Source organism: Diadema setosum, chromosome 6, assembly GCF_964275005.1.
Source record: "Diadema setosum chromosome 6, eeDiaSeto1, whole genome shotgun sequence".
Taxonomy (NCBI): Eukaryota; Metazoa; Echinodermata; class Echinoidea; order Diadematoida; family Diadematidae; genus Diadema; species Diadema setosum.
In genome coordinates this window covers 14,498,218-14,514,445 of record NC_092690.1, presented here as the reverse complement: position 1 = coordinate 14,514,445, position 16,228 = coordinate 14,498,218, and the positions used below count along the sequence as shown (strand labels likewise).

The following is a 16,228-nucleotide window of genomic DNA, read 5'->3' as shown; positions in this document are numbered from 1 at the left end:
CAATTTTTACTAAAAAGGCTACAAGAATCTTTCCCTCCATTTCATTACGTTAAAACATATCTCGACCTAAGTTTGATAAAATCTATATTTTGGATTCAGTTATTCCTTTTTCCTTATTAAGTTTGATAAAATCTATATTTTGGATTCAATATTCCATTTTCCCTTATCTGTAGGGCCTACATTTTTTCATCACTCAATATAAAGGTGCAAAATTAAATCATTTCATCTGGACTGACTGTTTTTAATTCTGAAAATGGTTTCACATCCGATCCTGGATGCTTCATCAGCTTGTCTAATTTCTACCTTTGTACCTTTATCAAACATTACCTGGATCAATCAGAACTCAGATCAATTCACTCGATGTAACCTTCATTTGAATCCTAATCAAACTTTTACATCTGATTGACAAGCACACAATCACACTGTCTGGAAAGCAGCCATTCGCTATGGAGTCCATGTAAGAAGGGAGCTCAAGCTGATTACTCATAAACTGCGAAGGAATGCAAATCTATGAACAAAAGCCTTTGTCATAGAAGAGACTAGCGCCCTCTGTTGGTAGTCAGTAAAGCAAGCATTACATTAAAAAATTCATCACATTATAAAAGAAATGCAGTGGGCCTTGACCGACATAAAAGAATGCACATTTCAAATGAAAATGCAAACTGTTCTTTATTTATACCAATTTGCTTAACGATCGTCACAATACTGGAAGCCAAGCAATAGGAGATACAACCGTATGTCCCGAGTCTAACTGAAAAATTCTGAGAGAATTTGCTCCAGTTGCAGCTCCACTGAAGTACAAAAGCACTAAAAATTTCAGATTGGTTCAAAAGATATCTTGTTAAATGGGTCATTTTTAAATTTACATTGTTTGAGAAAAGGTATGCCTGTTTGCAACCTCAATCAATATTGCTAGTAAATATCCACAAATAACTGTACACATAGTTGTTTCTTGTGATATTTCTTAATCTTTAATGGATTTCTCACATACACATACCGAGTATTAAAAAAGTGAGCCACAAATGCATAAAAAGTGATTTGTTTCCAGTAATCACACTCTATGAGTGAGATAAAAATGCTATTAGGAGACAATAATGACAAATATGCTTAATTAGTGACAAAATATTCCCTCCAGTTCTGGCACGTTTGGAATAACTATCAATTCTTGCTCCACAGCTAATCTGACATCGTAAGCAATATCTGTTGTGAGAGGATTTCCTCTGCATCCAGCCTCAGCAAATGATGAAGACAGAAAAAAAAAATTACACCTCATGTTCATGCTCCCAAGACACGGAGAAGTTGACGCCCCTTACCGTGCAGTAATCCCACAGCTAATCTTGTGTCCCCGCCCTGATGAAGACTCCTGTGTTTGCCAATCTGATGACTCACAGATTTTATGTTTTTCAACCACAAAAAAATGCTGTCATGATTTTGCTTTCCATCAAATAAGATTATGCAGGAAATTATTGGATTTTGGAAAGATCTTCACTTAAAATAATTTCTAGAACATTAACTCTTACTATTCACCCCTTATGAATACTTGCCTTACTTTCCGAAAGACTTGTAGGTACATTGAAATATACTTTTTAAGCCCTTTATGAAAATGCTGTTCAAAAATACAAATTTTGTTGTTTAATTTCAACATACAATTCATTTCATTTTGTTTCATTCCAAATCAACTAAAACAGAACTTTACAAATATTCACTCATCTGGTCTGTCAAAATCTTCTTCTGCACACACACACACACACACACACACACAAACACATACACAAGAATATTTATGTGTATGCATGAACATCATGAAAATACATAAAGCATGCTGCACATCCATTTGCAATGAAACAGATAGCTAAACAGTTTTTTAAAAAGATAAGAACAGTGCAAAATTTTCTTTAACTTTAAGAAGTGTGTTATACAGTTAATCCAAGTGTTATGCCAATTCAAGAAATGTGTTTTGATTCATATTGCATTGCAAAACTCATTTGAAGTTTGAAACAAAGTTTGACACATGCTTTTCTCATAAGAAAATATATATCTTCAGATAAAATTCAGTAGAAACAAGTATGTGTGCATGTTTTTTTTTTTTTTGGTGTTTTTTTTTTTTTGGGGGGGGGGGTGGAGGGGAGACCTGCAAAAGCTTTACCTTAATGAAGTGGAGGGCACTAATTAACTTCAATTCTAATGAGGGCTGATAAGCTGTCTCTAGGAGTCAATTTCTAAGGATCTCGCGTCACTTGTGACACACAGTGGCAGTTAACTGATGAATTTTGGTAGTGGTGCGGTAAGGATGTCTGGCAGTAATTCGATGTACTGCCCCACAATGTCTGCTGCCTTTGTTTCAACATTGCTCCACACTGCACGCAGATGATGCATCGCCATGGCGATACCACCAAGACAATTGATGAGATGGAATCTGGGGTAAGATGGCTAGTTCTACCATCTGCATAATTAGCGACACAGCCAGACTCGAGTGCTTCCATTCATATGTGAAGTGACATCCATACCTTTCTGATTGTTGTACCAGTGGCATGGATCGCCTAAGTGTTTTACAGCCAATCCTGGGTCACTGCCAAAACAAATGCCAGAACTTAGCACAGAAGAAAGTCTGATGCCATGGCTCATACATTAATAGTTGAGATGCGAAAGACATCACCTCGATGAAACTGGTATCCGTCCTACCTCTGTTCACTATGATGCCAATTTTTCTCCCCTCTGCCCAGATGGTGATACCATGATCATGAGTTACCTTAGATTCTATCTCTACATTAGATTATTTTTTATTCTTACCAGCTTCTCTGACTTTGTCCACTTTCATTCCACCTGCATCAAATAAACAAAACATAAAAGTTGGCGTCATGGAAACGTATTAAACGGCCAACATCCATACTATCAATGTATTCTGAAACAAATTTTCACAGAAATAAAAAAAGCAAGTATAAATCAGCAATTAATTATGTATTCCATCTATTCTGATGATAAAGAGTTTGGAATATCCCATATAAATGCTGGCACAAGCCTAGGGAAAATACATGAACCTAGAAAGACTTCTGGTTCACAAATGTTATGATAAAAAGAGCAAAGCCATTGGGAAATCTGACGGACATACATCAATCATGTCCATGCCTTCCTAAGACTCATAGTCATCTTGAAATGTACCATGTACACCTCTCATACTGGACATACCTTACATAACCCCACTGCAATGTACACGCAGGAAATACTACTGGCGCAGCCAAGGCAACAAAGTGCGCTTGAACTCCATGTTTGTATATTGATAAAAATAATTTCAGGCATAAAATTGACAAGGCAGGGATGCGATGTGCAAAAATGCGATTAGAGGTAATTTGCCGACATAACTTTGTGCTCGAGGGAGCGCTTTCAGGCTTGCCTCTCACACCAGCCATCCAGCCGAGGTGTGTTATCTAGACTAGATTGGAAATGACCTCACTGTGTATTCTCCTCCTAGTAACACCGCCTTTGGCTCCTGCTTGTTTACCCCAACCTCTTGGTGTGCTAGCACTGAATTCATGCCTTAAACACAGGGCGGAATACACAAAGAGGATCTTGATGGCACAATAACCTCAAGGGGTAGGGGCATGATAAAAAGGCTTGATGCGTGTACATTACTCAATATCCTTCAGTCAATTTGATTGGAATAACATGGTGTAAACAAGCTACTTGATGCTAACGTGGTATTCTACGTTCCTCTGATAGGAAATCAGCCAAGATGCCACCATTCTTGTTTGCATGTCATGAGCACCATCTAAACATATTTACAAATTTGATTAAATGAGATCTGTAATGGAGCTTGCAGAGAAAAAGATGGCAAAAGTACAGAGGAGGTGGGAAAACACGGAGTGTCGATACTGTAACGGTGCTCCAGGAAATGGAATGGAGAAACACATACATCTCTTACACCGGGCAACATTCTAAAGGAACTTAGCGTAACAGAACTTGCGAAAATAACATTGAGGGCGGGTAAACACGGCAGCTACGGCTGTTTTCTCACCAATATCACAACACAGTCCCTGATCTCTTAAGCCCGGCTAAACCAAAGCCAAATGTTTTCTAGCGCTGCTGTATCGCTTTCTCCCGACACACAAACAACAATCCCGCCTTTCTTCACGAGGCAATACGAGGAGGAGCACAGGCAAGCTGGACCCCGTGGAACTCACCATCTCCTCAAACCTTCTACAACAAAAATAGCGAGTTACAAATCCAATCTTGATATCTCTTTCACTTTCCATTGTTGGAGGAGAAAAAATATCAGGAATTGAACAAGTTCCCAAGGAAAAAGAAGGCAGTTCTGAGGCTTCATGGTATCTTAGCCCCGTGAGCAATTCTACATTTTGTTGATGAAGAACTAAGACTTGTGGCTTGGGACCCTGGTTTTCACACAGACAAATGAAAGGTGTGAGATTCTCCATTACCAATGCCTTCATACAATAAATGCATCCCTTTCTAGCTTGCAGCTATAGGTTCTCTGCTATGGCTGGTTAAAGGTTATGTCTGCTTTTCGGTACAGACATTCAAATCAGCGACACATATACCAAGTTTGCGATGAAGCCCTATTCTATTCTGTTCAGGTGTTTAGCGACAGTTTCTACATAGCTCTGAAGTTATTATACCAATTAGAATACTAAGGACTGTGATAGAGCATGGCCTACAAATTTCACTAAATTGCTCTGATATGATATTGGTAGACAAATCAATATTAAAGATAAATCTATGTGCTTGTAATCTTAGAGTCAGACACAGGCAAGAGATGAGTTCTGCACACCACCATCCATATCTGTGAGTTTAAAACATCTTTTTGGTCCTATCTACACCACCACACCAACAAGACCCCTTCCTGATGTAACTTGTACATGACCCAGGCCTACTGCACTGATGAAACAGCCAGAAATGGTGATAATGACAATAATAACAGTAATAAATGATAAATGCACATGATGATAACACTAATAATAATGATAGTGCTTTGATCATCATCATGCAAATGAGTGGATGGTGGTGCTTATGGTATGGTGAGCTAGCAGTCGAGTGTTCCCAGAAACTCCTCACTTGAAAGCATTTACCAATGCCCCCCAACATACACACATACAAGCGCACACATACATACATACATACATACTATATACATACATACAATCAAACATACATACAAACAAACAAATATACATACATACATCCAAACATTCATACATACAATCAAACATACATACAAACAAACAAATATACATACATCCAAACATTCATACATACAGAACAAAAATGGCCACTTTCATCCTCTTTTCCCATCAGACAGCAAGGAGTAGAGAGAGTGAGTACTTCACTGGGGGAGACAGAAAATAAAGTTTAAGCAGGAGACTCTTATACACACAAAAAACTTCTGCATGGCTGGATGCGTCAATCAGAATTAATTTGTAATAAATATGACAGCTGTGCGTGGACTAGCTAAGCATGGCGCTTATCGAATGCGTTACTTCTGTCGCTATGATTGGGGATGGCAGCCTGGTCGCCAGGCGACCACCTCGCCACCACCGACACTTCAGATCACCACCGACTTCATCAAACCATTCGACGCTGGTGCATTGCTGCTCTCGGCGGGAAACCTCAAGGGAAAAAAGAAGTTGCTGTGTGATTCTTCACACGCTGCCTTAATTTTCTTCGTAATTGCTGGGGAGACTGAAACAAGATGGCATATGTTATAACATATTTGGCCAGCACAATGAACCATCCATCTTCATAACTTTTTCTGAACATACCAAACAATCCTCTGATATATTGTACAGGTGATAAATTTTCTAGTAACATGGGACAGCATATGGAAATATGGAACTCCACACTGTCGACCATTACAAATATTTCTTTTTCAAAGTATGAAAATATGCACATAATGACTTCATAATGTTTTGATACTCTTACCAATGGAATTTCAATTATGGCAAAATTAATAGAAACAATAAAAGATGAAATTATTCACTGCTAGACATTGTACAAGCAATATCAATGGCTTTAAACCAACTATGCATAACAACGGCTATGCTTTGGTGCTGTCTATTCCTGCAATGGGTGATATTGACTAAGTGTGTACATGAGAAGATTTTGAGGACTGTACCAGCTGCTTTACAATCTCACTCTTCAGAGTTACATAGTTTTCTCACTCCACCTGTTCAGGTTTTAGAACAATTGAAAACAGGCTTCATATTGATTTGTTTTCACAACTAGAAGACATACTAAAATTGATCAATAACTTGAATAAAAACTCAAAAAACTATAGAAAAATATGTTACAGATAACTGTTCATAGAAAAAAGAATCTTAATGATTATACATTATCATTACATCCAATGAAAGGTAAGGCTAAGGAGAAGGGCTGATTGCAGCCATTTTCTATCTATGTTCCTTTTTTCCTCACACATTGGTAGCTTGTAGAGCCATCAAAGTAGAATGTTTATGGGAGATATTTCATAGCTGGCTACCACTTGTAATGATTGTGCACATGACCACACCTTCTTACTCCTCCCTTTCTTCTTCTTTATTTCTTCCTTCTCCATCTCCCTCTCCTTTCCCCTTCTACAGATTTGATACTGCAAATTTGATTTTGATGTTGGTATTGTATGATTATCATGTGTTTATTTGTATGTATGTGTTCATGCAGGGCCTCCAAGAACAACAGTGTTTAACCCACTGATGGAGCCACCCTGTGAAAATAAAACATATAAATAAATAAATAAATAAAAATACTCCTTCAATTCCCTTGCTCCCAATTTCTTCACCTTTCTCCTCCTCCTCAAATCCTCCTCTCTCTCGTAACCCCTTCAACCCTCTTCTTTCCTTCCATTTCTCCTCCTTGGACTCCTCTTCTTCTTTCTCCTTTTTCTCCTCCATCAACCCCCTCTCCTTTTCTCTAGCTTCTACTCTTGCCCTCTTCTCTTTCCTCCCTCTCCCAGAGGAGAGACAAAACATGACACACTACAGAGAAAAAAAAATTGTGTTGCAGACACTCTGGAATTCAATCTTCTCCAGATGCCATTCTCCACTCTGACCAGACAAACCAGTAGTCCTTAGCCAAGCTGGTTTGTGGTAAGTGACTTTACCTCAACATGTCACCAATTGTCTTCACCTGACTGTGGCCAGATATCTCTCTTTAAAACTTCCCTTCGTTACTATGGTACATGAAAAACCTGTACACTCTCAACTTAGTTCTTAAATGGAGTTGAAACCTAACAACAAATGATTAAAAAAGCAAAAGAAAGGAAAAGATGTATTTTTGTCTTTTAAACAAGTCATATCAAATTTGAAGCCTGATTACCACGACATATCAAATGAAGAGTCCAGCCCTGTTGGGTGGTGCTCATTCACACTACATTAGTGATGATTAATGCTTGCAACTGACTGGCATCAATAATTCATGCCATCAACACCGCCCCCATGCTGTGAAATCTTGACAGTCGAAGGAAAACCTGCTTTGTGTATGCCCCCCCCCCCCTGTACACAGCATTACATATAACTAACTCTCTGGGCTTTATTTTGATGATAGTTGTCTAAACCTTCCAATGAGAAAACCCTTCAACCCAATGAAGACTAGACCCAGGTATACTCTGGCAGGTGGCTATGAAAAACATAGGCATAACAAAATCAGCCTGTCTTCGATGGGTTCTGTAGGATCTGTTGCTACCCAGGAATGGCAAGGTACTTATAAGCTGACAATGGTTTGTTCATGCTTTTGTGTAGATGCTTTCTAAATATAGTAACAGAAGCACACTGGGATACTTCACATTTTACCTTTGAGATTTCAATACGTTTCAGTATGCATATTGCTTTAAATGAATAATTGCATCACCAATAAAAACAGAAATTAAACCTAAGTAATACAATCATGTGGTTGTCATTTCATTGTAAATGTTCACGATAAATCAAAAGAACAGAAGAATATTTTATGCATCTTTGAAAGAAATTTAATCACAAACTTTCAAATGAATTGAAGCAAGTTATTATGTTACTTCATGGTCCAATATCTACATAGACCTGAAATATGAGTAGAATGCACTACCACATCAAGCCAAAAGCAGCAGCATAGTGCATTGAGGGATAAAGTACAGTCAAATCTATTCTACATCAAGACAAGTAATGCAGAAATGTTGTTCTTCTGTATATAATTTGTCACATAGCAACATGAAGTGTTTGATAGAATTAATATATCAACATAATGTGATCGGATTTGTATTGATCGGAATCTGCCACATCTTTCTCTCTTTATAAAACAAAATGTTCCGAGAGAGAGCTTTATTTGATATGCAGAAACAACACGTCATGATTAATCACAACTATTTTTCAGTCTTTTCCGTTCCTTTTTTTTTTTCGGGGAAAAAAGTACAATTTGAGGCAAAAAAAAAGAATACTCTGGTAGGATGAGGGAGTTGGTAGAAGGAATGCTGAACAAGTGTTAGTCATAGGAACGAAGACCACATCCCACACTGCACCCCGCTGTGTGATCACTCCACTCCTTGGAATCCCCCAATGTTAGTAATGATTGAAATGTACAAATCAAGCGTGCTCAAATTCTTCACAATGGAGGGAGGGGGGGGGGGCACGGGATGAAGAGGAAGAAGAGGAGGAGGAGGAAGAGGAGGAGGAGGAAGAGGAGGAGGAGGAGAACACACATAGAGTAGGCTTGGTGAGGCGGGTATAATGCAGAGTCGCTACATTTAAGCACGCCATGAAATTACCGCTTTGGTTCTTCTGTAGGAGTGTGTTCAGGGTACACGCTGGCATATTGAGAATCCAGTGAGAGACATACAGACTTACAGACAGACAGACACACATCAAACAGCTAGACATATAACACAGAAACAATGCATGTTACTAATGACACAAGTACTGAAATAAGACTGCATCTAACTGGCATCCCTCCAAGCACCCAAGTACAGCTAGAGGAAGCCACTGAATAGTGTCAAATTTTTCCACTTTCAGGAAGAGAACAATTGAATGACTTCAATGATTTCTAGGCCTGTGAGAAATAGGTGTGGCCTAAATGCAAACTATACCACCACCATTACCTTTATGATCGTTGTTTTTTTTTACTTACTCTATTGAGAAAGAAGTTGACCATCCATTTTACACGTACAAGACAGTAGACTTACCTGTCATCACAGTGTAGACAGGAATATGCATACTGGTGAACATGAAGACTGTAGTTCTTACCATGCATCATATTGCATTATTTAAAGGATTTGGCACTATTTAAATTGCAACTATTACTACCATCTATTACTTACGTGTATGTGCAATTCCACCATGCCATGATGTTTAACACTGATGTGATGTTGGTACCATTGGATTATGAGGGAAACTTCTGGAACCTAAAGCATGTAATAAATGGTCCATGTTTGTATTTTTTAAAGCCTTTCTGGCGAGCATCATGTTGCTTTTTGTTGACACTGTCAAGGCTTGCACTGTGATTTGATATTGGAGCCATGTTTAATGCACTCAGCTTCGAAGACAAATACATTACCTGCAAAATTAGCTGTGCAACAACAAGACTAAGTTTTGTGAATATTTCTTGAACTGCTTCACCAGCTGTTTAACATGCTTGTGTGATTTTCTTCGTATTTCTATGGTATTTCATTACCAATAAAATTTTCATCTTTGATAACTTACTTTGCACCACATTTTGGCATTTATTTTACCAATACACTATTCTGGGGCTTTAAGTGCAACATTGTGGGAACGAGGGGCAAGAATTGCATATTGTGAATACTACAGCCTGGAGTCAAAATGAGATGAGGAAGAACCGAAGCCCTGGGGGGAAGGACAAATGCCCCTAAAATAGGACAAGCCCCCAAATCTGGCCACTATTTCATCATCGTTGACGAGCAACGTCCTCATTCTTCAGTCATGTGTGTACATGTTAGCATGAGTGATAGTGTGTGTGAGTGTGCATAGATACCTGTATTATGACAATGACCACCAGCAAGTATAGCCACATATCCCCTTTAACTAGGCTGTGCACAAGACATAATTTGCTCTGTTATTATCCAGGAGGTTATGCTGTACAGAACATTTTGCGGGCATCTGAGACAGCATGAATGTATTTGATAAATATTTTGATTTAGATTGATTTTGATTTTTGAACTTCACCTTCGTATACATTTTCTGATTTTAAAATGCCTCATGTTATATCTTATATACAAAAAGGCCTGTCAGAATAGAAAGGAAAAGCTCATATTTTACTGCTGATTAGTTATAGCCTGCAGTGTGGGTCTGAAATTGCAGACTAGATGATGTCAGAGGGGGTGGTTGTCTGAAACAAGAATAGCCTTTGGGGAAAGCCCCCAAGTGAAATGTACACACAGCCAGTTGAGTGCATTTCACATATGTCACTTCTACTGAATGAACCCAGTATGGAACAGAACAGGGTTCCCCCAGGTAAGTCACCTGGCATAAAACTACATTAGTACTCTGTAGAGTGCAGAGACCCTTTCACATGTGCAAGTTTATTTTACACAAGTTAACTCTCAGCATGCTTAGATAACAGACTTTTCATTCTGCAAAACATCTGCATATCAAAATAGGATATGTATGTGTACACTGAGTAAGGTGAATAACACTGAATGATGTTGCAGCAAGATTCAATTGATTAGTGTGATAATATCAATCATGACAGTGAAAACATTAATTTCCCCATCTACCTCCCATATGTTTTTTTTAATCTGTATCAATAACAAACAGTTGTATTGGAAATTTTATTTCCAACAGGAAATAAAATTTCATTTGAATTGAATTGAATATGAAAAAAAAATGATGTAAAATCATGAAGATATGTGTGTAGCTAGCTTTCTGGGCCATGTGCTATTTTCATTGTCATAACTACAGAAGTACCATCTAAGCAGCTGCCTTTCTCTCTAACAGAAAAGATCAACTGGCAGAAATTTTTAATTGAACAGAAATTAGGGATGCATGTTGCACATTTTCATCTCACATATGAAGGTGACAATAACAAACTCCATCTGAACTGTGTCCAACATTTCTCAAGAAATGATTAACCCTTTAGAGAAGGAATTCTTATCACATTCTGTATATCTCTATCTCTGTCCTTGCCCTGTATCCATGCTTCTGGTTCTGTATCTTCATCTTCTATATCTTCTTCTATATCTTCATCAACATAAATAGATATAATTACTGCACATTATATCTATATATGTTAGAACATATCACAAGTTCTTTACTTCTAGATATGTGCCTCCAGCATGTTAAAAAAAAAAATCTCTGAACCTATGTATATGGTTTGCTGGAGATAAATACAGAGGACTCCCATAATAACATAAGACCTTGGGACTGACAGTTTTCTTTTGTTATATCAAAATTTTGTTATAACTGAACAAATACACAATAAAAAACAAAGAGCAGAAAATGTTGCAGCCTGAATTTTTACTTCGTTGTAACTATAATTTTGTCATAACCGTGTTTGATATAATGAGAGTGCCACTATATCACTGAACATAACTATCAAACTAACCTATAATGACTAAGACAGAAAATAGTTTCAAAATCTGAATGTGAAAAGGACCTGAGAAATGACACTTTCTTTATCCAAACAGAAAGACCCCCACCCCCAGATGTCCTTCTTTATTCACTGGGTGAGAGAAAAGAGAGCAGTGCGGATGCATTCCAGCTCACTGCACTCCGCCTGACTTGTTTTACAAATTAGGCAGGTGTGTGCCCGCCGATCGCCAGCCAGCCCATCACACGGAATGACAACACAGGCCAAAGAAGTGTTGAAACGCATTCCCAAACAGTCTCATGGAAAGACAGAAGGGCAGAGAGAATGAGAAGAGGATGGAAGGATGAACAGAAACAGAGAGATGGACAGACGGACACAATCAGAGTACAGATAGAGGAAACATAGCTAAAGACAGAGATAAGGATAGGAAATGTAATGCCAGTTACATTTTATAGGAACAGAACAAAAAAAAAGACCACAAATATCAGAAGAGAAAGGTGAATGCTAACATTTGCAAAAGAAAAGGGCATTGATAACATAATCTAAAATAGGGAACAAAAAAATAACATCTCTAAGGTCATAAGATTACCTAGCATGCAGTGCAACATTATCAAGACATAATTCATTTACCGATTTTCCCAGCCTCATCTACACCTAAAGGATTCCTACAGAAATTATTTGAAGGTTACATTTGTATCCGGCCAGCAGGTGTTCAATTAAAACTCTAATGCTGATACCTTTAGCCAAGATGAAGGTATTCTTCTAATTTTTCATTGGAAAAAGTCAATGTCCACCATGGCATCACAAGCAATGAAATATAATATTCAGAGTAGATCACTTGAAGCAGATACATTCTCATCACAAATGTAAGAGTTGGTGGCAAATACCAACCATGATAAAGGTACTTAGTATGAGTGCAATTCTGTCCATATCTCTTCCCCTCCCTCACCTTCTTCAGCCCCCTCCCTCCACCACCACCACTGAAGGATGTTGGATGTCTAGAAAGAGGTGGGGTGGGTAAAGGCAATTCCATCAAAAATTCTGTCAGCAGATGGCAGCATCTCACAAAACTTGACATACAATGTATAGAACTGAAAAGCTTGCAGTGTTTTTTCTTTCTCTTCATAATGAAATTATCTTCTAATTTAATCTTACAATGAAAGAGACATGAACTAGGTTAGGAACAGCATGATAGTGTTTTCTTCTTCATAAAATATTCATAAGCCATTTTCATCTCACCCTAAGTAAATGTAAACAGGACTGATGCTACCAGCAAGGTGTTAATGAATCTTGAGTTGTCAACAGATGCATGGATAACCCTGTACTTCACTCCCAGCTACATTCAACAAGGGTTTTGTCCCTCACACACAAATCCATTTACACCCCCATGGTAGACAATGTAGCATGCTGGGGACTTACAAGCAACCAACCAATGGACACTGAGTGAGTAGGTCACGGCTGATTGGACAACACTACCAAATGCATTGTCCAGTCACAAAGTGCAAATCATACACACTCTCGGGAAGCCAATCACAGTTTAGCATACATCCTCACACAGTGAGTTCATGGGATTGCATTTCAATTTAAGGCTGAGGCAGGAGTACAGGGTGTTAAAAAACCAAACCCAACTTGCTGTGGAATTGATTCTTCCTCTTCTTCTTCTTCTCTCTCCTCCCTTTCTTGTTTAGCTTTCTTGCTCTTTCTTCCTTTTCCTGATTTCTTTGAAAACATGTCAATATGATTATCATATCTTCTGACTACTTCAACATGAATGCATATATCTTCAGAAGAGTGAATTTTGACTTGTAATTTTACCATCATATTGAGGGCATAGTGAAGCAAACTGAATTTGTCAGTGTACTATTAAGTCTGAATTATCACATGTCATGGTACAAATGAACAAAGCAGATGCATAATTTCATGAAAATGCTTTATCTATCTCTTATTGTGAGCAATGTCTCAAAATTAACATCTGAAAAATATCTTTGGATGAAAACAACACTGACCAATGTTTATACTCATCAGGATGGATGCAACACACATGATAAAATTTAAAAAAAAAGAAGAAGTTTTCCTGTCATTGCAAGTCATGGTTTAGCAAGCTGTTCAACAAGGCCTGGATGTATATAATGTAGAATTTACCTTCAGTGGATGTATGCATTTATTGACAGTGAACGCTGGAATTTGTACCTTTACAGTGACTGTTTACAATAGGTGGCACATCTAATAAAAGAAAGGAATACTCTATGAAGCGCCAAGTTGTTCACTTGCTATACCTTGGCTATTCTATGTGCACTAATCAAGCTGCACTCAGCATCTCACATCACAATTGGCACAGAAACCTACATGTAAGGAATGCCAAGAATTAACCCCCTGTTTCCTCTCCTACAGTCTTAAAACTGTCTAATCTACACACAGGTCATGCCTGTTCCTGGGGATGATACTACACACAGGCTGAAGCATGGGAGGCCAAGCCACCTGTAACGTAATCTGCCATTGATTTTGTCATAAAGTGTCTCTTTCTGTCCCTGGGGTGTGGAGGGGATCCCATGGCCATGTTCATTATTGCACTCTATACCTCACAAGGAAGCCTTTAGCCACTTTCGCTGCGTGTCAATGACTACACTTTAGCTCCGTATTAACTCTTCACATGCCTTGGTGCGTTCACTCTTGCTGGAGCCCTGCTTGGTGCAGTGTACAGAGGTAATCTTTCGGACTGATTGATTACTAACCAATCAATGTCATTCATAATAAAATTGCCAATAAAAGTTTCATCAGCAAATATGACAGGATTTAAAACACATTGGCGAATGGTTCCTGATTGGCTTAGTGCAGTGATAACATTTACCATGGGGTTGCCCTAGGGACAAAGAGTGAAGGCTGTAGTATTTGCTTAAAGAGAAAGATGTATTAATAAGATCAAGGGAACTAGTGTGCAGTTATTGCAATATTTACGCTACACATCTTTCCGAGAAATTGTGACCAGTATATGCACACTATACTTACTGTTATCATAGAGGCAAACTCACCAAAATAGAACACCCACACACACAAAAAAGAGGGGGGAAAGATCATAACAAATATTCACTGTGTGCTGGTTGATTTATTATTTTGTTTTTAGCAGAATATCCATGAAATATTTGTTGCCAAATCAATAATGAAAATAAATCTTATAAAAAAAAAGAATTATTACCGGAAGTTCTTTTAAAAAATGAGTAATACAAAATAACAACCACATAACCCAGACCACTCACATCACATGCTTTCCTATAACATATCACATGACTTACTTAATGTTTATTTGACTTTCCTCTTTTTTTTTCCTGATGTGCTGTATTTGTTTCATTGCAATAAAAAAAGAAAGGAATGTTCTCATCAGGTATCAGACAACCTAGTCATTCATTAGCTTTAAATGGTAATCACCATGGTGTTCTCTATTCACTGTCAATCCATTCGATATATAACGATTGAAACAAATAGATACAGACAATCATTTGGCAGTGGCCAGTATATCAGCCTCACAAATTAGACCTGACTGCCCTCATTCAACCAGAAGATAGCAAAAAAAAAAAAGAATTAATATAATTATATATGAAGGAAGCTCAGAGAATGTACAATGATTCACAGAATACCAAGTAGATTCTTGTCCCCCTTGCTATATCTTCCTGGATGGAGATTTAACTGCTGCCATAAGGAGGATGACCAGCTCTGCGATATTGCAATTCCTATAAACTTTTCCTTCTTCAATTCACAATTTTTCCTGACTGCTGATAGTCTAGTGTAAACAGAGTGAGGTTATTTTTTTTTTTGTGTGTGTAATATGGTACATTCATGATAACCCCAGTTCTACTGATGATTATTAACATCATTATCGCTATCAAGTGTGAGGCTGATTAAGTTGATGACGATGATGATCATGATGAGGAAAATGGCAATGCATCCCTATGTTGACCAATGTATAATGATAATACATAGATAATAATCCTAATAATGATAACACAAACACTTGTGATACACTGATATCCACCATGAATAAATGCCTTCAGTGCAGAGAAATACAGAGGGAGAATATGAAGAGAGGTATGAGAAAAGTGATGAAGGATTGACTAAAGACAATGCTTGTCAAAATAACCAAATGTTTCTAAAAGTGCCAAAAAAAAAAATGTCAGCTGCATTGAACTGATTTTTGTAATTTTATGTAGACCACATCCTCAAAGCTGAACAGGCTTGCTATAGGTAGCTGTGAGATGACCTGTTAGCTGTCACTACACTGTATGATGAGATTGTGAAGAGTACCCTTGGTTCCAGGGGCATGTATGCTGCCCCCTCTTGGCAAGACGCGAATAGGTTATCCAGACTGAATCCCAGTCACCTCAAAATATTTGCATGCACACACACTTAAACCCCTGCATACAAGAAGCACAAAATAGATACAAACATACCCAAATGAAGACTGTTGTAAATTGATATTCTTCTTGCTTGATTTGATGTGGCATCTTATATTCTATTTCTTCCACCCAATGAATATAAATTGATGCAATGCTCTCTAAAATGAGTTCTTGATATAAGGGACTGTGGGAAATATTCATGATTGGAATGGATGACAAACTGTAAGGACAACTGTGAATTAGACGAGTCAAATGTGGCTTGATATTGAGTGATAATGATCATCTTGAATGTTAACTGCATCAGATAAAACAATGGCAACATTTCAGCC

At 37.9% G+C, this 16,228-nt stretch overlaps 1 protein-coding gene across 1 annotated transcript in view; it reads right to left on the bottom strand.

Moving 5' to 3' along the window:
* The window catches only part of LOC140229559 (roundabout homolog 2-like), a 403,949-nt gene that overhangs the window by 153,810 nt on the left and 233,911 nt on the right, over positions 1-16,228 (bottom strand). Inside the window, exon 4 of the mRNA XM_072309806.1 lies at positions 2,791-2,823. Within this exon, the coding sequence (XP_072165907.1) occupies positions 2,791-2,823 (33 nt within the window). The remainder of the gene's footprint in view (positions 1-2,790; positions 2,824-16,228) is intronic.